Here is a 25,232-nt window from a genome sequence, read left to right on the forward strand (position 1 = left end):
GGGAGATGGTGGACTGTCTGACACCCCTGTGTGTCACAAATAGGAAATTAGTGATAGGGGGGATTTTAATATAGATTTAGGAAGAGGGGGATAGCAGTGCGGGCGCCATTGCCAGGCTAATGGCTTGCCATGGTCTGGTAGATGGTGGTCTGCACACTACTCCGAAAATGGACGGTCCTACATGGCGTAACTCCAGGGGGTTGAGCGGAGGCTCGACTATATTTTTGTACCCAGGTCTTTGGGTAAGTTGTCTGGACGGCTGTTGCCTGTTTTCTTTTCGGATCACGACGGGGTGCTCCTGCAGGTGGGGTCGCCAGTCTGCCTCTTTGGTAGAGGGTACTGGAAGCTAGATCGGGATGTGCTGGAGGAGCAGGCTTTTGTTGACGGGTTTTATGGTTTCTTTTGAGGCTTGAGGGCCTCCGGTCCATGTGCGAGGGGTGTTAGAGTGGTGGGAATTAGTTAAGGTGAGGATTAGGGCTTTATAATAGGGTATTGCAAGAGGAAAAAGGGAGGAGAGGAGGGAGGTGGATCGTATCCAGAGGTTAATTGAACTCGAATACGAGGCAGGCAACCTCGGCGGGTCGTTTGACTGGGAGAGATCCGCAACCCTAAAGGCGCAGCTCAGGGAGTTGCAGGAGCGGAAGGCTCGAGCTTTCCTTGAGCGAGCGCATAGTGGCTTTCTAGAACATAATGAGACTTGTTCTGCTATGTTCTTTAAGTTGGTTAGGGCAAGACAGAGTAGGAAGGTAATGCATGGTGTTAGGGAAGAAAATGGTAGTATAGTTAGAGAACCAGAGGATATGGTCAGGGTGACAACTGATCATTTCCAAGGTTTATTTAAGGAAAGGGAAATAGATGTAGAGCAGGAAATGTGTTTTTAGAACACTTGTCCAGGCGGTTGCCGGAGGACATTAGAGAAGTGATGGAGGCCCAGATCTCACTAGAAGAGGTTGAGAGCGCTCTTAGGAGGATGGGAAAAGGGAAGGTGCCTGGGATAGATGGGCTGCCGGCTGAGTTTTATCTCAAGTTTTGGGGTATACTTGGACCAGTGGTCCTCGAAGTCTTGAAGGCCATCCTTGAGACGGGGTCCCGGGGATCAATGGCTGTTGGTGTGCTGTCACTTTTATATAAGAAGGGGAAGTAACAGACCTTGGCAACTGGCGGCCGTTGACCATGCTGTGTGTAGATTACAAGCTACTTGCAAAGGTTTTAGCAGACCGGTTGCGCACAGCCCTTCCCTACGTCGTTCATGAGGATCAGACGTGCGGGGTAGAGGGCCGCTCTATTCGATGGAACCTACAGTTAATCAGGGACTCCATCGCTTGGGTTGAAGATAGAGGTCTGCCTTTAATGGTAGCAGCTAGATCAGGCGAAAGCCTTCGATCGCGTGAATAGATCCTTTTATTCAGAGTGTTAGGTCGATTAGGATTTGGGAGAAGTTTATAGGATGGGTACATTATATGTCGGAGCGGGGTGCCGAGTTAGTGTAAATAGTCACTTGGGTGATGTTTTTGACCTCTCGTCTGGGGTCAGGCAGGGGTGCCCACTCGGCTCTCCTCTTCGTTCTGTACATGGAGCCTCTGGGGGCTGCCATTAGGGCAGACACAGGGGTGGAAGGTTTGCTGATCCCTGGAAGTGGTGGGCTGCGTGTTAAGATGACGCAGTACGCCGACGACACTTCCTTGCTGTTGTGCAAGGACTCGTGCCTGACAAGGTCCCTTGCCATCTTTGGGGATTTCACCCGAGCGTCGGGAGCAGTTCTGAACCATGCAAAGTCTTCAGTCAAGTTTTTCGGAAGATGGCGCGGTAGAACGGATGTGCCTGGGGGTTATCTCTCTGTGAGGGGGCCCTGAGGATTCTCGGGTCCATTTTGAGACCTCCGGCTCAGCGACGCTAAACTGGAACATGCGTATCGCAGTGGTACAGAGGAAGCTAGCAATGTGGAAAGCTAGGTATTTGTCTTTTATGGGCAAAGTCCTGGTCCTAAAGGTGGATGTGTTGCCGTCTCTTTGTATTTGGCATACATCTACCCATTGCCGGCTTGTCTGAGGAGGCCTCTAGTGAGGCTTGTGTTTCAGTTTATGTGGAGTGGCAGGTGCGAGTGGGTCGCCAGGGCACGCATGATCTGTCCCATCGGGGAGGGAGGTAGGGGGTACCACATTTCCCCTCAAGCTGGACTCAATTTTTGTTTCCTTCTTGTTAACGGAGCTTGCTCAGCCAGTGATACACCCGTCCGGTTACCTCCTGCGGGTGTTTTTCTCGTATCAGGCGAGAAGCATAATGGTGTGGTCTAACACGGGTCCTCGGGCGGAACAGCTGCCGTGGCACTTTGGTCATGCGGCCAAGTGGCTGCGTGCGCACCCTGAGGTTGAAGTTGCCCGAGTAGGTTTAGATCACAGGCACCTGTACGAGGAGGTCAGAAGGGCAGGGAGTCCGGCGCCTGTAGTGGGCATCTCGGAAGTGGTCTGGGAGGGAGTGCAGGCGCGGGGTCTGGATAACAGGCTCAAGGACCTGAATTGGTTGAGCCTTCATAAGTGTTTGCCGGTACGTTCCATCTTGTACCGGTATAATTTGGTGCAATCCCCCACCTGTCTAAGATCCTCTTGTGGCAGGGAGGAGACTGTGCGCCATGTCTTTTGGGACTGTGCCTTTGCCGGAGTAGTATGGGCTAGGGCACGGGTGTTGTTAGGTTTGGTAAAGGGGGATTTTGTATTGACGTGGGCCAGGTTAGAGAGGGGTGTAGGGAGAGCGAGAGGGACGGATAGGGACAGGTTTCTGCTCTGGCTTCTCATGAGTCTCTTTAAACGGGGCTGTGGGAAGCAAGGCAGAACATGGTGAAGACAGGGAAAGATTGGGGGTGGAAGGGATAGTGAGGAGGGTGGAAGGAGATTTGAGGGGAGGATGAAGAGGGAGGAGAGGAAGTGGGGGCAGCATGCTGCTCGGGAGAGGTGGAAGGGGGTTTAGGGCTGGGTGTAATTTAGATTTGTAAGAGGATAGATTAGGGACGGGGAGATAGGGAGAGGTATTTTGTAGGGTAACGGGGAGGGAAGATGCTCCCCTGAGGTTTTGTTTGTGGTTTATGTTTTAGTTTAATTAGTTTATTTAAAATACCATTATTTGTGTATGTATGTAAATTATGAGTTGTAAAGAATGAATGGTATTGAAGATAATAAACTATTTTTATAAAAAAAAAAAAAAAAAAAATAGGCTGTAATTAGGTTCACGTTCTGTTGTTTTTGTATTTAGTTTCAGTTATTTCATGTACCGCGATTCTTTCATTAAAGTCATGAGTAACCTACACGCTGCATTTCGGTCCGACTCTCTTCATTCAACAGACGAACACCGTTACAGGGAGCTAACAAAAATATTATAACTTATAACACAGGCAAGGTTTAGTTTAATATTTACCCAGGCATTTGATATCCGAATTGTCATTTGCACTGTAAGGTTACTGAAGCAGCCACGGGTGCATTCAGCAGGACGCAACATTTTGTTACGTTCAGACAGATACAGTATGTTATGGAGCATAAACACGCCTCTCTGTTAGAACAAGGAATCACATCAGCTCTATTCATAGGATTTCTATCTGCAACGTTCCACACTGTTTGGTTACTGAACACAGACCCAATCTGAGCCAGGATAAACCTCCAAAGATGAACTTTGAAACAGTCCAATAGTATAAAGTCCTCTCCAGCAGTGAGGTCCAAAGAAATGCCAGACGTACACCAGAGAGAAGGACATTTAGTTTCTGGTGGGATCAAAAGGGGAGCCATGGTTACTCAGGGCCAAAGATAGTATTTTAAAAGGAATAATAATATTTTCCCTCGGTGACGGTTGGTCTCTGCATAGTAACACTAAGTCAATACTGAGTCGCCATAATATCCCAGTAGAGAAATCTGTCATGTGGTCTTATTGCAGAGATTGTGATTCGGTGTGCTAAAATGGGTAGTGGAATTATGGTTTAGTCTGGAAAGGGAGGGAATTTGTTATTTTAGCATGTTTCTTGTCATTGCATTATTATTTTTTACATTGGCTGTCTTCATGAATTACTTTCTATTTTATAGTTGAGGATGAGGAAACTACAACACACACAGAGAGAAGCATGTTAGCTTAAACCACTGAATTTAGAAACCTTCCAGACAAACAATAATCACACAGCATGTGTCATAAAACACCATCATGCCTCAGCCACAAAGCAGTAGGGTTGTTCCATCAATTCGGTGACTTTTGATAAGTCGATTTTACAAAACTTTTACATTGTCATAAAGAGCACAAATTCAACTTCATAAAAAACAAGTTCCCATCTCAAGAGGTAAAATTGAATTTTTTAAAAAAGGGCCTATTAATTACCAAATAAAGTAACAGGGTTGACAACAGGGTTGACGATTTCATCTTGAATCAGCCATGAATCCACTTGTGACAGGGGGATGGAAGCTTGTTGTGTACAACAGGAAGTGGCAATTGAATGTAAAGCGTCACAAAAAAATGCAATTGTTAAAACATTTCTAGCCTGTCTATTTATGGGTAACAGGGTTAACATGTTATGCTCGACCCACTCAGTTTCCCAAGACAAAACACCAGAAAATGGCCAAAAAGAGTAGTATTTTAAAGGTCACCTGCTTTCACACTATCATTTGACTATTAGATGTTCAATGTTCCTTTTCGAAAGACATTTTAAAAAGGAATACTTTCCCTATATTAAAATGAAAGTTCAGTTCAAGTAACAGGGTTGACCTAAAAATGACACTCAGATTAAATAAATAATCATCTCCAGGAATGACTGTCAAAGCAATACAATAACCTGGTCTTTACAATTATGGTGAAAACTTTAGCAAGTCATTATTCATATAGAAAATCTGATTTATTGAATTCTCCATGTGGTCTATATTAAAATGGCACTTCATTTAATATGACAGGCTTTTAATATTGCTGCACAATTTCTACTTAAAATGTCAAAGGGATGCAAAAGGCACTATTTTCTTGGAATGACCCAGTAGCGTAAACATTTTGTGTGTGTGTGTGTGGGATCTCCTCTTTCCCAGAAACAATATGGTTACTTGGATGTCTCTTGCCTTGCATAAAGTTCCCAGATGTTGGCTGTGAATTTTACAAGTCCTATCTACAGTATGCTTGCCCTTCCCTGAAGACAAGTTATATGACCAAAAGTATGTGGACAAAACTGTTCGTCCAACATCTCATTCCAAAATCATGGTCATTAATATGGAGTTGGTCCCCCCTTTGCTGCTATAACAGCCTCCACTCTTCTGGGAAGGCTTTCCACAGTGCTCCCGAGTGGCACAGCGGTCGAAGGCACTGCATCTCAGTCTACAGACCCTGGTTTGATTCCAGGCTGTATCACAACTGGCTGTGATTGGGAGTCCCATAGGGCGGTACACAATTGGCCCAGCGTCGTCCGGGATAGGGTTTGGCCGGGGTAGGCCATCATTGTAAATAAGAATTTCTTCTTAACTGACTTGCCTAGTTAAATAAAGGTTAAATAAAAAATAAATAAAAGCCTTTCCACTAGATGTTGGAACATTGCTGCCGGGACTTGCTTCCATTCAGCCACAAGAGCATTAGTGAAGGTGGGCACTGATGTTGGGCGATTAAGCCTGGCTCGCAGTCGGTGTTCCAATTCATCCCAAAGATGTTTGATAGGGTTGACGTCAGGGCTCTGTGCAGGCCAGTCAAGTTTGTCTTCACCGATCTCGACAAACCATTTCTGTATGGACCTCGCTTTGTGCACGGGGGCACTGTCATGCTGAAACAGGAAAGGGCCTTCCCCAAACTGTTGCCACAAAGCTGGAATCACAGAATCTTCTAGAATGTCATTGTATGCTATAGCGTTAAGATTTCCCTTCACTGGAACTGGCTCGAACCAGGAAAAAACAGCCCCAGACCATTATTCCTCCTCCACCAAACCTTACATTTGGCACTATGCATCTCTTGGCATCCGCCAAACCCAAATTAGTCTGTCGGACTGCCAGATGGTGAAGCGTGATTCATCACTCCAGAGAACGCTTTTCCACTGCTCCAGAATCCAATGGAGGCGAGCTTTACACCACTCCAGCCGACGCATGGTGATTTTAGGCTTGTGTGTGGCTGTTTGACCATGGAAACCAATTTCATGAAGCACAGTTCTTGTGATGACATTGCTTCCAGAGGCAGTTTGGGACTCGGTAGTGAGTGTTGCAACCAAGGACAAACAACTTTTACGCGCTTCAGCACTCTGCGGTCCCGTTCTGTGAGCTTGTGTGGTCTGCCACTTCGCGGCTGAGCCGTTGTTGCTCATAGACATTTCCACGTCACAATAACAGCAATTACAATTGACCAGGGCAGCTCTAGCAGGGCAGAAATTTGACACACTGACTTGTTGGAAAGGTGGCATCCTATGACGATGTCACGTTGAAAGTCACTGGGCTCTTCAGTAAGGTCAATCTACTGCCAATGTTTGTCTAAGGAGATTGCATGGCTGTGTTCTCAATTGTATACACTTGTCAGCAACGGGTGTGGCTGAAATAGCCAAATAATTTGAAGGGGTGTCCACATACTTTTGAATATATAATGTATATACACTGTTTCCAATTAAACAGGTAGATGCTTCATCTCCACACCCCAGCAGTAGTCGAGCATTATAAGGCCAATAAAAATGGAATAAGTCTTTGTTTTGTTTGCGTAATCAGAGTTATTTTCACATGACCTTTCCCCTGGAAAGGAGGCAAGAGAGTCATCAGTGACAGTTGAGTTGAACTAGTGAGAGAGAGAAAGCCATGCTAAATCCTAACAAAAAAAATGTGTGTGACTAACATTGACCTTCCAACACACACACAGAGAGAGACAGAGAGACAGAGAGAGACAGAGAGAGAGCAACAGACAGGACCAATAGAAACAAAGGTGGTAAAGAAACAAGAGAAATGCACTGAAATATATCTTACATTATTAGCATGTATGGGTTTTAAGATGATTTTGGGTGTTATGATAATGTACCATTCTCTTTGCTGGATCCTTGCTTGGCTAAGGAGCTCTGTGCTCCGAGTATTAATCCACCCATAATTACAGAGGCAAGGTTGGTTGTCAGGGTGACCAAAGTGAAACTCTTCAATGTTATTTTCGCCTCATTACATGTCTCGGTTTTGGCTGATCCCTGTTTTCTCCTTCTCACTCTTTCTCTCGCTACACATTATTACATGGTGTCAACAGATATTACTGTGCATGGAAATGGATAAAGATGAAAGGAAAACAAAAAAAACAATACCACATCACATTAAAGCAATAGTAATTTGCCATATTTTCAATGCCTCTCAAATCAGACTGATCTAAAAGATATGGCACACTTTGATTGAGGATATTACAGGGCCATATAGAGGTTAACTGAATCCTCTTGTAGTCTATCTACATCAATTGAATGCAATAGATAATGGAAAAATAATTATCATTCCTATTCTGACAGAGGAAAACCTCTTGATCACGGACAGATGGAGTGCCAGTGTTTCAGCTCTGTGTAATATCACAAACTTTAGCTCTGGGACTAATGAATAGTCATCTACTGTATCATTAGAAAACCGAGAGGGTCTGAAGCACCTCTTTAGAGTTGTACCTCTCCATACTCCAGCATCGTTGTGTCTGCACTGCCCACAAAGCCCTGAATGCATATGAATGGAGCCCTGTCAATCAGACCCACACAGACAACATGGACAGATGAGAGGTAGGGTTTGTTTGGCTTGTGATGAAAAAGTCACCCTAGACAAAACCCTGCTATTGACTCATCTGTGTTTGTCCCGTTACTCACAAACACACATACACCCACCAGTGGCAGTCGTGCCGTCTAAAATGAGGATGATTCTTTTTTTTTTATGAGCGTGGTCTTATTTCTATTACAGCATATTGATTGACTGTCATTAGATTTCCCATTCGCCCAGCTCAATATAAGATCGTTAGGTTTAGTCTACTACATGATACTGTAATTCTTTTTTTTTTTTTTCTTTTTTTTTTAGTGCTTCCGGGTTGGAGCGAGCGGTCGCATCTGCACTCGGTCCGCAGGTAGTTTTTCATTTCATTACATTTCATTATAGTACAACGGTTTGATTTGTCTAATCTTAGCAATTGTTCTTCTCAGCTAGCTACATAGCCGTCTTTGTATCATAGATAATTGCGTAATTATCGTATTTCGTCGTCCTAACGCAGTCTACACCGCCCTGCAGCTAGCTAGCTAGCTAACGTCTACCGTTAGCTAGTCCACCGTCTACCGATTAGCAGCACAACTTCCACTCAACTGAACGACTTGATTAGTGTAGTGTTAGCTAGCTACATAGTTGTCTTTGCTGTCTTCGTATATAGATAGTTAGAGTGTGTAGTTTTAGAGTGATTATCTTAATTTACCGAGGTTAGCTAGCCAGCTATTCGTCGTCCTTAACGTAACAGAACTTCCGCACTCAACAATCCGGTCGCATTTCGCTTCGCTCCACAGGTAGTATCACATTTTTCATTTCATTACAGTACAACGGCTTGATTTGTTTGATCGTAGCTAGCTACATAGCCGTCTTTGTATCAAAGATAATTGTGTAGTCTTGAGCGATTTCCTAGGTTAGCTAGCCAGCTATTGTCGTTCTTTTAACGCAACGTAACGTAAATCAACACTGCTAGCTAGCCAGCTAGCCCCGAATAGCAGCACAGTAGCACAGTAGAAACCATTACACTCAACGGAACGACTTGATTAGTGTAGTGTCAACAACGCAGACACTGCCAGCTAGCCTACATAGTAAACAACGCAGCCTCTGCCACCTAGCCTACTTCAGCAGTACTGTATCATTTTAATCATTTTAGTCAATAAGATTCTTGCTACGTAAGCTTAACTTTCTGAACACTCGAGACGTGTAGTCCACTTGTCATTCCAATCTCCTTTGCATTAGCGTAGCCTCTTGTGTAGCCTGTCAACTATGTGTCTGTCTATCCCTGTTCTCTCCTCTCTGCACAGACCATACAAACGCTCCACACCCCGTGGCCGTGGCCACCCTAATCTGGTGGTCCCAGCGCGCACGACCCACGTGGAGTTCCAGGTCTCCGGTAGCCTCTGGAACTGCCGATCTGCGGCCACCAAGGCAGAGTTCATCTCAGCCTATGCCTCCCTCCAGTCCCTCGACTTCTTGGCACTGACGGAAACATGGATCACCACAGACAACACTGCTACTCCTACTGCACTCTATTCGTCTGCCCACGTGTTCTCGCACACCCCGAGAGCTTCTGGTCAGCGGGGTGGTGGCACCGGGATCCTCATCTCTCCCAAGTGGTCATTCTCTCTTTCTCCCCTTACCCATCTGTCTATCGCCTCCTTTGAATTCCATGCTGTCACAGTTACCAGCCCTTTCAAGCTTAACATCCTTATCATTTATCGCCCTCCAGGTTCCCTCGGAGAGTTCATCAATGAGCTTGATGCCTTGATAAGCTCCTTTCCTGAGGACGGCTCACCTCTCACAGTTCTGGGCGACTTTAACCTCCCCACGTCTACCTTTGACTCATTCCTCTCTGCCTCCTTCTTTCCACTCCTCTCCTCTTTTGACCTCACCCTCTCACCTTCCCCCTACTCACAAGGCAGGAAATACGCCGACCTCATCTTTACTAGATGCTGTTCTTCCACTAACCTCATTGCAACTCCCCTCCAAGTCTCCGACCACTACCTTGTATCCTTCTCCCCTCTCGCTCTCATCCAACACTTCCCACACTGCCCCTACTCGGATGGTATCGCGCCGTCCCAACCTTCGCTCTCTCTCCCCCGCTACTCTCTCCTCTTCCATCCTATCATCTCTTCCCTCTGCTCAAACCTTCTTCAACCTATCTCCTGATTCTGCCTCCTCAACCCTCCTCTCCTCCCTTTCTGCATCCTTTGACTCTCTATGTCCCCTATCCTCCAGGCCGGCTCGGTCCTCCCCTCCCGCTCCGTGGCTCAACGACTCATTGCGAGCTCACAGAACAGGGCTCCGGGCAGCCGAGCGGAAATGGAGGAAAACTCGCCTCCCTGCGGACCTGACATCCTTTCACTCCCTCCTCTCTACATTTTCCTCTTCTCTCTCTGCTGCTAAAGCCACTTTCTACCACTCTAAATTCCAAGCATCTGCCTCTAACCCTAGGAAGCTCTTTGCAACCTTCTCCTCCCTCCTGAATCCTCCTCCCCCTCCCCCCCCCCCTCCTCCCTCTCTGCAGATGACCCATTTTGAAAAGAAGGTCGACGACATCCGATCCTCGTTTGTTAAGTCAAACGACACCGCTGGTTCTGCTCACACTGCCCTACCCTGCGCTCTGACCTCTTTCTCCCCCCTCTCTCCAGATGAAATCTCGCGTCTTGTGACGGCCGGCCGCCCAACAACCTGCCCGCTTGACCCTATCCCCTCCTCTCTTCTCCAGACCATTTCCGGAGACCTTCTCCCCTACCTCACCTCGCTCATCAACTCATCCCTGACCGCTGGCTACGTCCCTTCCGTCTTCAAGAGAGCGAGAGTTGCACCCCTTCTGAAAAAACCTACACTCGATCCCTCCGATGTCAACAACTACAGACCAGTATCCCTTCTTTCTTTTCTCTCCAAAACTCTTGAACGTGCCGTCCTTGGCCAGCTCTCCCGCTATCTCTCTCAGAATGACCTTCTTGATCCAAATCAGTCAGGTTTCAAGACTAGTCATTCAACTGAGACTGCTCTTCTCTGTATCACGGAGGCGCTCCGCACTGCTAAAGTTAACTCTCTCCTCTGCTCTCATCCTTCTAGACCTATCGGCTGCCTTCGATACTGTGAACCATCAGATCCTCCTCTCCACCCTCTCCGAGTTGGGCATCTCCGGCGCGGCCCACGCTGGATTGCGTCCTACCTGACAGGTCGCTCCTACCAGGTGGCGTGGCGAGAATCCGTCTCCACACCACGTGCTCTCACCACTGGTGTCCCCCAGGGCTCTGTTCTAGGCCCTCTCCTATTCTCGCTATACACCAAGTCACTTGGCTCTGTCATAACCTCACATGGTCTCTCCTATCATTGCTATGCAGACGACACACAATTAATCTTCTCCTTTCCCCCTTCTGATGATCAGGTGGCGAATCGCATCTCTGCATGTCTGGCAGACATATCAGTGTGGATGACGGATCACCACCTCAAGCTGAACCTCGGCAAGACGGAGCTGCTCTTCCTCCCGGGAAGGACTGCCCGCTCCATGATCTCGCCATCACGGTTGACAACTCCATTGTGTCCTCCTCCCAGAGCGCTAAGAACCTTGGCGTGATCCTGGACACCACCCTGTCGTTCTCAACTAACATCAAGGCGGTGGCCCGTTCCTGTAGGTTCATGCTCTACAACATCCGCAGAGTACGACCCTGCCTCACACAGGAAGCGGCGCAGGTCCTAATCCAGGCACTCGTCATCTCCCGTCTGGATTACTGCAACTCGCTGTTGGCTGGGCTCCTGCCTGTGCCATTAAACCCTACAACTCATCCAGAACGCCGCAGCCCGTCTGGTGTTCAACCTTCCCAAGTTCTCTCACGTCACCCCGCTCCTCCGCTCTCTCCACTGGCTTCCAGTTGAAGCTCGCATCCGCTACAAGACCATGGTGCTTGCCTACGGAGCTGTGAGGGGAACGGCACCTCAGTACCTCCAGGCTCTGATCAGGCCCTACACCCAAACAAGGGCACTGCGTTCATCCACCTCTGGCCTGCTCGCCTCCCTACCACTGAGGAAGTACAGTTCCCGCCCAGCCCAGTCAAAACTGTTCGCTGCTCTGGCCCCCCAATGGTGGAACAAACTCCCTCACGACGCCAGGACAGCGGAGTCAATCACCACCTTCCGGAGACACCTGAAACCCCACCTCTTTAAGGAATACCTAGGATAGGATAAAGTAATCCCTCTCACCCCCCTTAAAATATTTAGATGCGCTACTGTTCCACTGGATGTCATAAGGTGAATGCACCAATTTGTAAGTCGCTCTGGATAAGAGCGTCTGCTAAATGACTTAAATGTAAATGTAAAATGTAATTTTCCATCACGTTGACACACTGACGATGCTACAACCTTGCCTATGAATGGAAGTTTACAACGTAGGTGCACAGAGAGAAAATATATAGTAATCAAGGTGGCAGACAGTGACACATTCATTAACACTTTGCACACTCTTGCCTGCATTTAGCTGATTTAGGGTGTAATCATTAGTCCAACTGTTCCAAACATGGGTATCTATTGGATCCATTTGATTCCATTTAAGAAACGTTCTTCAACAGAATCGGCGGATTGAATACACTCCTGACCACACACAAACAAAATGATCTTTCACAGCAGCCACATACAAACAGCATGATCACTTTGCTCATTGTAATCAATGTTCCATCTAAGCTGCGCGCAGGCGAGCAATCGCTCCAAGACTGTCTGCAGCACATGGAAGAAATATCAGCCCACTGAGAGTAGCACGAGATTGAATTGTACTCAACTTTTTAGAGTTTTCCCTGTTAGTTAACACTACAAATGTTTCCCTTTACTGTGCAATTGTGATCGGATCAACACAATATTAGCCACTTTCAATGCAACATACCGAAACAAAACAAAATATGCAAGAGATTTTGCTATAGGCAGAATGCTTCGGAGTTGGATTCTATTGCACACAACTCAGCCCGTACTCTACACCAGTGGTTCTTAACCTTGTTGGAGTACTGAACCCCACCAGTTTCATATGCGCATTCACCGAACCCTTCTTAATTGGAAAAATAAAATGATTTTTTCAATGTTTTTTCAATGTACGCTAAAATGAGAATGAACTCAGCATTTTTGAAGCAATCTGCATGACAATGTTGGTGCTCTTGCAAAAACAGGGCTAATTCCACACGCACGGCAAAAACACGATTCAGCACCTGTCCCCGGGATAGCCACCGAACGTTAGAATGGTACAGAAGTACCTCGAATTCAGAGCCCATTTCTTTACACAGCTCACTGAAGATGCGATGCCGCAGAGCACTAGTTCGCACATAGTTCACGCATTCCACTACAATTTTTAATACTTCTGCCAGTTTTGGAGGCAAGGTTTTTGTTGCCAACGCATGCCTGTGCAGAATACAATGCGTAACAATGATGTGTGGTGCATCGGCTTTCACTAGCACATCAAAACCAGACTTTCTTCCCAGCATGACTGGAGCTCCGTCCGAACAAACTGCAGAAACCATATCCCACGAAAGATTGTTGTCTTTGAAGAAGTCATCCACAAGTTCCTTCACATCGGCTGCCTTAGTTGTTGTTGTAAGAGGCTTACAAAATTAAAAAAAATCTTCCTTTATCATGTCGTCTTTCACATAGCGCACGAATACAGCAAGCTGGCTTAGATTGGAAACATCTGTGGTCTCGTCGAGTTGAAGGCTGAATTTTGCCGGGCTTGAAATCAGATCTGCAACTACTTGAGCCAAGATGTCTTTGCTCATGTCCTCTATTCTGTCGCTGATGGTGTCATTTGAAAGAGGAATTTGGGATAACTTAACTTCAGCCTCTTTTCCCAGCATGATATTCGCCATCTTCAACACAGCTGGTTTTATGAGTGTTTCATCAATGGTGTGTGGTTTGCCCTGCTTTGCGATCAGGTAAGCAACTTCGTACGATGCTGTGAGGATCGGTTTGTTGATGGGTACAAAGCCGAGAACAGGCAGAGTAGCCTTTTCGTCGAATCTTGCTCTCTTCACCTTGAATTCAGCGAGCGTTGTGTTCTTGTATTTTCCATCTCCATGCAGCTTAAGGAAGTGTTCTCTTAGTTTTGCCGGTGCTAGACTAGAATTGCTCAACTTGGCATTGCAAATCATGCAGTTAGGACACTGACTGCCATCACGTTCCGTTATACATGTGAATCCATATTGTACATATTCGTCCGACCACTTTCTTTTTTTGCTCGACATAGTAAGTATGAAGGGATTAAAATATTAAGAAAGAAATCACAAGACGTACCATCACGACAGTCACAAGTCGACTACTGAGCGCACCAAATTCCCTGCAGCACAGATAGGCCAAGCGATGTAGCGTGATCACCTGCAGCCAATGATGGCCAAGCGGGGCATGTCATCACGAATCATATGAATCGGATGTGTGTCTTGACCTCCGCCTAACCCCTGAGACTGACTCACCGAACCCCTGGCGTTCGATCGAACCCAGGTTAAGAACCACTGCTCTACACAGACCGGTGCTGAATAACTAACCAGAGCTGCAGCAGGCCTATATGCAAATAGACCATTGCCATATATGGATCTATGCCATTTACCTTGAACTGGACTGTGCTTACAGCTGTGGTCCTGAGTAGATGCACTTGTTCTGGTATCAAAGCAAGAGCTGCATGTAGCCACGTGTGAACATTTGGTTCATATCCTAAACTAGTTAGTGAGTTTAGCCCAGTTATAGATCCTTTTGTCATCAGTAATAGGGGAGTGATTGCTTCCAACAAGAGCACAAATTGTGTACAATTCTTTGAAACAGCGAGTCAGTTAACTTTTGGGACTGGGGGCAGTATTGAGTAGCTTGGATAAAAAGGTTCCCAGAGTAAACTGCCTGCTACTCAGGCATAAAAGCTAGAATATGCATATAATTAGTAGATTTGTATAGAAAACACTGAAGTTTCTAAAACTGTTTGAATGATGTCTGTGTAAAACAGAACTCATATAGCAGGCAAAAACCTGAGAAAAAATCCAACCAGGAAGTGGGAAATCTGAGGTTTGTAGTTTTTCAAGTCATTGCCTATCGAATATACAGTGTATATGGGGTCATATTGAACTTCCTAAGGCTTCCACTGGATGTCAACAGTCTTTAGAACCTTGTTTGAGGCTTCTACTGTGAAGGAGGGGGGAATGAGAGCTGAATGAGTCAGGTATCTGGCAGACTGCCATGAGCTCAGTCTTGTGCGCTCCCGTGAGAGTTAGCTGCGTTCCATCGCATTTCTACAGACAAAGGAATTCTCCGGTTGAAATATTATTGAAGATTTATGATAAAAACATCCTAAAGATTGATTCTATACTTCGTTTGACATGTTTCTACAAACTGTAATATGACTTTTCGTCTGAACTTTCGCCTGGACTTGCCCGCGCCTCCTGAGTTTAGATTTGTGTACTAATTATGGACTTGATTGAACAAAACAAACATTTATTGTGGAACTGGGATTCCTGGGAGTGCATTCTGATGAAGGTCATCAAAAGGTAAGTGAATATTTAAAATGCTATTTCTGACTTCTGTTGACTCCACAACATGGCGGGTATCTGCATGGCTTGTTTATGTGTCTGAGCGCCGTACTCAGATTATTGCATGGTGTGCTTTTTCCGTAAAGTTTTTTAAAATCTGACACAGCGGTTGCATTAAGGAGAAGTGGATCTATAATTCCATGCATAACACTTGATCTTTTAGCAATGTTTATTAGGAGTATTTCTGTAAATTGATGTGGCTCTCTGCAAAATCACCGGATGTTTTGGAACTACTGAACATAACACGCCAATGTAAACTGAGATTTTTGGAAAGAAGTATGAACTTTATCGAACAAAACATACATGTATTGTGTAACATGACATCCTATGAGTGTCATCTGATGAAGATCATCAAAGGTTAGTGATTCATTTTCTCTCTATTTCAGCTTTTTGTGACTCGTCTCTTTGGCTGGAAAAAGGGCTGTTTTTCTGTGACTAGGTGCTGACCTAACAATCGTTTGGTGTGCTTCCGTCGTAAAGCCTTTTTGAAATCGGACACTGTGGCTGGATTTACAAGTTTATCTTTAAAATGGTGTAAAATGCTTGTATGTTTGAGGAATTTTAATTATGGGATTTCTGTTGCTTTGAATTTGGCGCCCTGCAATTTCACTTGCTGTTGGCGAGGTGGGACGCTACATAGCCCAGAGGTTAAAGAGCTTTTTTTGTCTTAACTTATTTGGGATAGGGGGCGGTATTTTCACATCCAGATGAAAAGCTCAAAGTAAACTTCCTGTCACTCAGGCCCAGAAGCTAGGATATGCATATAATTGGTAGATTTAGATTGAAAACACTCTAAAGTTTCTAAAACTTAAAATGATGTCTGAGTATAACAGAACAGATACGTCAAGCGAAACCCCGAGGACAAACCACCCCCCCCAAAAAAAAATTCACCTTACCACTGTTTTCAATGGCAAGTACTATAATGATAAGCCCAAGTCCTCCCAAATTGCAGTTCCTAGGGCTTCCACTAGATGTCAACAGTCTTTAGAAAGAGTTTCAGGCTGGTTTTTGGAAAAATTACCTAGAAACTGTAGTTTTTTTTAGGTGGCTCCTATTTTGGCTGTAGTGTTTGTTTCTAAGCACGTGAAGGAAAGTGCGTTCTTTCTTATTTATCTCTGGTAATAACGAAGGACATTATCGAACAAAAGGACCATTTGTAAAGTAACTGGGACCTTCAAAAGGTAAGGCATATATTATATCGCTATTTCTGACTTTCTTGTCGCAACTCAGTGGTTGAAAAATTATTTGTTATGCATATGTGTGCTGGGACTGCTGTCCTCAGATAATCGCATGGTTTGCTTTCGCCGTAAAGCCTTTTTGAAGGCGGCAGGATAAACAACAAGTTAAGCTTTATTTTGATGTATTGCACTTGTGACTTCATGAAAGTTTAATATTTCATTTAATTTGAATTTAGCGCTCTGCCAATTCACCGGATATTGTCAAGGTGTCCCGCTAGCGGCACGCCTATCCCAAACAGGTTTTAAAGAGGCTGAGTTGTATTTTGAGACAGGCTTAAATAAGATAAGTACCCAATAGGCAGAGGATGGCATAATTTGTCAAAATCTCTGTAATAATGGTATGGGAATAATAATGCATTTTATTTAGTATAGTTGCTTATTATTAGTATTTGGTAGCATTGCCAATAAATTGTTTAATTAACTTGGGTCAAATGTTTCAGGTAGCCTTCCACAAGCTTCCCACAATAAGTTGGGGGAATTGGGGCCCAATCCTCCTGACAGAGCTGGTGTAACTGAGTCAGGTTTGTAGGCCTCCTTGCTCGAACACGCTTTTTCAGTTCTGCCCATACATTCTCTATAGGATTGAGGTCAGGGCTTTGTGATGGCCACTCAAATACCTTGACTTTGTTGTTCTTAAGCCAACTTTGGAAGTATGTTTGGGGTCATTGTCCATTTGGAAGACCCATTTGCGACCAAGCTTTAACTTCCTGACGTCTTGAGATGTTGCTTCAATATATCCACATAATTTTCTTTCCTCATGATGGCATCTATTTTGTGAAGTGTACCAGTCCCTCCTGCAACAAAGCACCCCCATAACATGATGCTGCCACCCCCGTGCTTCACGGTTGGGATGATGTTCTTCTGCTCCCCCTTTCTCCTCCAAACAGAACGATAGCCATTATGGTCAAACAGTCTATTGTTGTTTCATCAGAGCAGGGGACATTTCTCCAAAAAATACGATCTTTGTCCCCATGTGCAGTTGCAAACTGTAGTCTGGCTTTTTTTATGGCGGTTTAGGAGCAGTGGCTTCTTCCTTGCTGAGCGGCCTTTCAAGTTATGTCGATTTAGGACTCATTTACTGTGGATATAGATACTTTTGTACCCATTTCCTCCAGCATCTTCACAAGGTCCTTTGCTTTCGTTCTGGGATTGATTTGCACTTTTCGCACAAAAGTAAGTTAATTTGTAGGACACAGAACGCGTCTCCTTCCTGAGCGGTATGACGGCTGTGTGGTCCAATGGTGTTTATACTTAAGTACTATTGATTGTACAGATGAACTTCAGGCATTTGGAAATTGCTCCCAGGGATGAACCAGACTTGTGGAGGTCTTGACTGATATCTTTTGATTTTCCCATGATGTCAAGCAAAGAGGCACTGAGTTTGAAGGTAGGCCTTGAAATACATCCACGGGTACACCTCCAACTGACTCAAATGATGTCAATTATCCTATCAGAAGCTTCTAAAGCCATAACATCATTTTCCGGAATTTTCCAAGCTGTTTAAAGGCACAGTCAACTTAGTGTATGTAAACTTCTGACCCACTGGAATTGTGATACAGTGAATTATAAGTGAAATAATCGGTCTGTAAACAATTGTTGGAAAAATTACTTGTGTCATGCACAAAGTAGATGCCAAACTTGCCCAAACTATAGTTTGGTAACAAGACATTTGTGAAGTGGTAGAAAATCAAGTTTTAATGACTACAACCTAAGTGTATGTAAACTTCGACTTCAACAGTATATCCTACCAATGGGACATTAAAAACTGTAATATTTTATGTTTCACCGAGTCATGGATGAACAACAATATTAAGAAGAAACATCTGACGGGTTATACACTATCGACAGGACAGAACACCAGCCTTTGCTAAGACACGGGGCGAGGGCCTATGCATATTTGTTAGCAATAGCTGGTGCACGATATCTAAGGAAGTGTCAGGTTTTTTATCGCCTGAGGTAGAGTTTCTCATGAGAAGCTGTAGACCACACTATCTACATAGAGAGTTCATCTGTATTTTTTTGTAGCTGTCTACATACCACCAGACAGAGGCTGGCACTAAAACAACACCCAATGAGCTGTATTCCACCATAAGCAAACAGGAAAATGCTCATCCAGATGTGGCGCTCCTAGTGGCCGGGTACTTTAATACAGGGAAACTTAAATCAGACCTAATTTCTATCAGCTAAATGTGCAACCAGAGAGAAAAAAATGTTGACCACTTTAACTCCACACACAGAGACACGTACAAAGTTGTCCCTCCATTTGGCAAATCTGACCATAACGCTATCCTCCTGATTCCTGCTTACAAGCAAAAATTGACTGCATGGCCAGGCACATGACTGCACGGCCAGGCAAAACTCCAACACCATCATTAAGTTTGCCGATGACACAACAGTGGTAGGCCTGATCACCGATAACGATGAGACAGCCTACTGGGAGGAGGTCAGAGACCTGACCATGTGGTACAAAAACAACAACCTCTCCCTAAATGTGATCAAGACAAAGGAGATGATTGTGGACGACAGGAAAAGGAGGACCGAGGATGCCCTCATTCTCATCGACGGGGCTGTAATGGAGTAGGTTGAGAGCTTCAAGTTCCTTGGCGTCCACATCACCAACAAACTGACATGGTCCAAGCACACCAAGACAGTCGTGAAGAGGGCACGACAAAACCTATTCCCCCTCAGGAGACTGAAAATATTTGGCATGGGTCCTCAGATCATAGACTCTCTGTTACCGCACAGCAAGCGGTACCGGAGCACCAAGTCTAGGTACAAGAGGCTTCTAAACAGCTTCTACCCCCAAGCTATACGACTCCTGAACAGCTAATCAAATGACTCTGTACCGGTACCCCCTGTATATAGCCCCACTACTGTTATTTACTGGTCTGGACAGTTCTGGCCTAGAATATGTGGACAACTACAAATACCTAGGGTGTCTGGTTAGACTGTAAACTCTCCTTCCAGACTCACATTAAGCATCTCCAATCCAAAATTAAATCTAGAATCGGCTTCCTATTTCGCAACAAAGCCTCCTTCACTCATGCTGCCAAACATACCCTCGTAAAACTGACTATCCTACCAATCCTTGACTTCGTTAATGTCATTTACAAAACAGCCCCCAACACTCTACTCAGCAAACTGGTGCCATCTATCACAAAGCCCCATATACTACCCACCACTGCAACCTGTATGCTCTCGTTGGCTGGCCCTCACTACATATCCGTCGCCAAACCCACTGGCTCCAGGTTATCTATGTCTTTGCTAGGTAAAGCTCCACCTTATCTCAGGTCACTGGTCACCATAGCAACACCCACCCGTAGCACGCGCTCCAGCAGGTATATTGCACTGGTCATCCCCAAAGCCAACACTTCCTTTGGCCGCCTTTCCTTACAGTTCTCTGCTGCCAATGACTGGAACGAATTGCAAAAATCTCTGAAGCTGGAGTCTTATATCTCCTTTCTAACTTTAAGCATCAGCTGGCAGAGCAGCTTACCGATCACTGTACCTGTACACAGCCAATCTGTAAATAGCCCATCCAACTACCTCATCCCCATATTATTACTTACCCTGTTGTTCTTTTTACACCCCAGTATCTCTACTTGCACATCATCATCTGCACATATATCACTCCAGTATTAATGCTGAATTGTAATTATTTTCGCCTCTATGGCCTATTTCTTGCCTACCTCCCTACTCTTCTACATTTGCACACACTGTACATAGATTTTTCAATTTTTATTTTATTTTGTGTTATTAACTCTGCTGTTGTTTTTGTCACACTGCTTTGCTTTATCTTGGCCAGGTCGCAGTTGTAAATGATAAATTGTTCTCAGCTGGCCTACCTGGTTAAATAAAGGTTCAATTAAAATAAAACAAATATTTAAAGAGCAGCAGTTTATTTTATTTATCGCTTACTTTTTTAGGGATTTTCTTAAAACTGCATTGTTGGTTAAAGGCTTGTAAGTAAGCATTTCACTATAAGGTCTACACCGGTTGTATTCGGCGCATGTGACAAATAACATTTGATTTGACACGACCCACCAGTCACATATGAAGTCTGGTGGTCATCCTTTATAAGGTATATCCAGATTTGTCCTCAGTGTCATTTTTTTTAAGCTAATCAACCAAACGTGGTGTTACTGCTAGAGGGGATATTGAGCTCCACACACACTTTGTGTAACCATTATTAACTCAGGACATTCAAGTCTACAATAAAACCTACACATCATTCTTTCCACTGTCATACTCTCAGTGCTGTCTATAATTCAACTGCACATAATGTTTACCCTCAAAGCTGTGTGGAAACAATTGATATAGTACAGTCAGCAGTAGAGAGAGCACAGGGAAGGAACAGAGAAAGGCTTAGCTGTCTCGAAATGCATGCAAAGACAAAGGAAAATTAATGCCTCCCTAGACAGCCATACTGTTACGTATACAAATCCACCTACCACAAATACAGACTTTACCGAGCAGCTGTGTGCTCTGTTGACCATGTGTGTGTGTGTGTGTGTGTGTGTGTGTGTGTGTGTGTGTGTGTGTGTGTGTGTGTGTGTGTGTGTGTGTGTGTGTGAGCCCAATCTCAGCCAGCCAGCTCCACTCTTGTCCTGGTCCTATGTGGCTCCTTCCAGTCTGCACATTCACTTAGAGCCCACAGCAGCAGCAATGTTAGTCTGGGAAAGGAGAGGCTAAGATATCCAGGACTGTGGCCAGGAATGAGGCTTGGGACTGAAGCTTTGACTAGAGTTGTAGCCTACTCACAGGGAGCTGTGTCTAGGTTAGCTCGCCCTGTCTAACGCCTCCTTAGGCAGCCAGGCAGAGAGCCGGTAGCCCTTGTCTCTCAGCCCAGTCGCTCCTCTTTCCCGGACTTTCCTCTCTCCTCCCCCCACTAAGAACAGGCTGTGCTGACCGTCCAGGAATCCACACCCACACCACACTAACCCTCTTCCTTCCCCCTTGGGTCGGTTCCTACCTCGAGTGTAGCCTCTTGCTGGCCAGATCCTGGTCAACAGTGTTAGCAGACTGAGCCATGGGCAGCCTCCTCCAGTAGCTAACACTTCACAAATATTTCCTCCAGCTGCTCAAGACTTCCCAGTGCTGCAACTGTCCTTCCCAGCAGCTCTCTCTACCTCTCTCTCTCTCTCCTTCCCTCTCAGCACAGAAATGGCAGCTGCTGAGGAAGTGAGGTATTGTGCAAATACATCCATATAAGGCAAGCCCCCTCCCCTGTTGCTGACATCACAGAGCAGAGAGTGATGCATGTTTGGTGTGAGTATGAGGGAGGGAGGGAACAAGCAGGGCTGCTGACTGCAAAAGGGGAAATCCCAATGTCTCTGTCTGATACATAGGTCACACACATACACACTTATGGGCACACACACTCACATGAATGCACACAAACGCACACACACACACACACAGAGGCTCTTTTTCTCACTCTTCTCTTTGTTCTCTTACTATGTCTTACTGTATGCTAAGCGATAGCGTTTTTCTGGTCTCTTTTCAAAGCACATAGCTCAACCTAGGTTTTTCCCACAGGGTCCCTTCCCCAATTTGGCTTGCATCTATGCTTTTCCAACTTCCTTTTCTCACCATCTTTTCACATGTTCAATTTAATCGTTTCCCCACATCATATAAAATAATTTCAGGTTATTTTCCTTTTAACTGTCATTATCTCTTGAGAAACATGTCAATAGACAAGTTACACTCAAGTATTCACTGCTTACTGAGTTGTCAGTCTGTGTTTATGGCAGGGTAGTAACAAGTATGTATGCATTTCTTTGTATTTTTTATTTAACTAGGCAAGTGAGTTAAGAACAAATTCTTATTTAAAATGACTGCCTACCGGGGAACAGTGGGTTAACTGCCAGATTTTAACCTTGTCAGCTCAGGGATTCAATCTCGCAACTTTGCGGTTACTGGCCCAATGCTCTAACCACAAGGCTACCTGCCACATTATGGCAGCCCACTAACTGCAAAAATGGCAAAAAAGATGCAGCAAAGATGCAGAAAAGCTAATCCATGCTTTGTCATAACTGACCTGTTCTCCGGGCGTGCTACGTGCTGTTATCAACCCTCTCTCTCCCTCTCCCTTTCCCTCTCTCGCAACCTCTCCCTCTCTCGCAACCTTTGAATTCTCGGCTATGAAAAGCCAACTGACATTTACTCTTGAGGTGCTGACCTGTTGCACCCTCTACAACCACTGTGATTATTATTTGACACTGCTGGTCATCTATGAACGTTTGAACATCTTGAAGAAAGATCTGGCCTTAATGGCCATGTACTCTTATAATCTCCACCCGGCACTGCCAGAAAAGGACTGGCCAAACCTGAGAGCCTGGTTCCTCTCTAGGTTTCTTCCTAGGTTGAGCTTAAGGTGGTGGACCGACATCCAAGCTAATCTATCTTCCAGGCATGCAGAGATGCGTGTTGCCACCTGGGTGTCAGAAGGGGGGAGGAGAATAGTAGTTAAGTGTTATCCACATAGTAATTATAGGAGAGAACATGTGAGGATATGACGGAGGATATGACCAGTGACTTGGTGTATAGAGAGAAGAGGAGAGGACCAAGAACAAAGCCCTTGGGGACACCAGTAGTGAGAGTATGTGGTACAGACACAGATCCTCTCCACGTCATCTGGTAGGAGCAGCCTGGTAAGATGCATTCTGAGAGTGTGCAGAGCCTGAGACACCCAGGCTTGGTAGGGTGGAGAGGAGGTTCTGATGGTTCACGGCATTGCAGTGGGTGGATAGATCTAGGAGGATGATAACAGGGGAGAGAGAGTCAGCTTTGGCAGTGCGGAGAGCCTCCATGAAACAGAGAAGACCAGACATAGCTATAGCTATAACTGATGTCTTGAGATGATGCTTCAATATATCCACATAATTTTCCTCCCTCATGAAGCCATCTATTTTGTGAAGTGCACCAGTCCCTCCTGCAGCATTGCACCCCCACAACATGATGCTGCCACGCTGTGCTTCCCCCTTTTTCCTCCAAACATAACGATGGTCATTATGTCCAAACAGTTCTATTTTTGTTTCATCAGACCAGAAGGCATTTCTCCAAGAAGTACGATCTTTGTCCCCATGTGCAGGTGCAAACCGTAGTTTGGCTTTTTTATGGCGGTTTTGGACCAGTGCTCGACGATAAAGGACTCGTTGTACTGTGGATATAGATACTTCTGTACCTGCTTCCTCCAGCATCTTCACAAGGTCCTTTGCTGTTGTTCTGGGATTGATTTGCACTATTCGCACCAAATAACGTTCATCTCTAGGAGACAGAATGCGTCTCCTTCCTGAGCGGTATGACGACTGCGTGGTCCCATGGTTTTTATACTTGCGTACTATTGTTTGTACAGATGAACGTGGTACCTTCAGGCATTTGGAAATTGCTCCCAAGGATGAACCAGACTTGTGGAGGTCTTACATTTTTTTTCTTAGGTCTTGGCTGATTTCTTTTGATTTTCCCAAGATGTCAAGCAAAGATGCTAAGTCTTTTAAAGGCACAGTCAACTTCGTGTATGTAAACTTCTGACCCACTGGAATTGTGATACAGTGAATTATAAGTGAAATAATCCAACTTCAACTGTACATATAAAGAAACGTAAAAATCGTAAACATTCGTAAAAATCCAAATAACTTCACAGATCTTCATTGTAAAGGGTTTAAACACTGTTTCCCATGCTTGTTCAATGAACCGTAAACAATTAATGAACATGCATCTGTGGAACAGTCGTTAAGTCCCTAACAGCTTACAGGCGGTAGGCAATTAAGGTCACAGTTATGAAAACTTAGGACACTAAAGAGGCCTTTCTACTGACTCTGAAAACACTAAAAGAAAGATGTCCAGGGTCCCTGCTCATCTGCGTGAAATTGTCTTAGGCATGCTGCAAGGAGGCATGAGGACTGCAGATGTGACCAAGGCAATAATTTGCAATGTCTGTACTGTGAGACGCCTAAGACAGCGCTACAGGGAGACAGGACAGACAGCTGATCGTCCTTGCAGTGTCAGACCACGTGTAACAACACCTGCACAGGATCGGTACATCCGAACATCCCACCTGCGGGACAGGTACAGGATGGCAACAAAAACTTCCCGAGTTACACCAGGAACACACAATCCCTCCATCAGTGCTCAGACTGCCCGCAATAGGCTGAGAGAGGCTGGACTGAGGGCTTGTAGGCCTGTTGTAAAGACAGGTTCTCACGAGACATCACCGGCAACAACGTCGCCTATGGGCACAAACCCACCGTTGCTGGACCAGACAAGACTGGCAAAAAGTGCTCTTCACTTATGAGTCGCGATTTTGTCTCACCAGGGGTGATGGTCAGATTCGCATGTATTGCGAAGGAATGAGCATTACACCAAGGCCTGTACTCTGAAGCGGGATCGATTTGGAGCTGGAGGGTCCATCATGGTCTGGAGCAGTGTGTCACAGCATCAACGGACTGAGCTTGTTGTCAATGCAGGCAATCTCAACGCTGTGCGTTACAGGGAATACATCCTCTGCCCTCATGTGGTACCCTGTCTGCAGGCTCATCCTGACATGACCCTCCAGCATGACAATGCCATCAGCCATACTGCTCGTTCTGTGTGTGATTTCCTGCAAGACAGGAATGTCAGTGTTCTGCCATGGCCAGCGAAGAGTCCGGATCTCAATTCCATTGAGCACGTCAGGGACCTGTTGGATCAGAGGGTGAGGGCTAGGGCCATTCCCCCCAGAACTTGCAGGTGCCTTGGTGGAAGAGTGGGGTAACATCTCACAGCAAGAA

General features: G+C 45.3%; 1 protein-coding gene across 1 annotated transcript in view; it reads right to left on the reverse strand.

Moving 5' to 3' along the window:
- LOC115101187 (G-protein-signaling modulator 1-like) overlaps nucleotides 1–21,625 on the reverse strand; it is a 74,967-nt gene extending 53,342 nt beyond the window's left edge. Inside the window, exon 1 of the mRNA XM_029620478.2 lies at nucleotides 21,434–21,625. Coding sequence (XP_029476338.1) covers nucleotides 21,434–21,492 — 59 coding nt within the window. The 5' untranslated portion in view covers nucleotides 21,493–21,625. The remainder of the gene's footprint in view (nucleotides 1–21,433) is intronic.
- Between the last annotated feature and the right edge of the window lie 3,607 nt (nucleotides 21,626–25,232).

Source organism: Oncorhynchus nerka, linkage group LG19 (genome assembly GCF_034236695.1).
Source record: "Oncorhynchus nerka isolate Pitt River linkage group LG19, Oner_Uvic_2.0, whole genome shotgun sequence".
Taxonomy (NCBI): Eukaryota; Metazoa; Chordata; class Actinopteri; order Salmoniformes; family Salmonidae; genus Oncorhynchus; species Oncorhynchus nerka.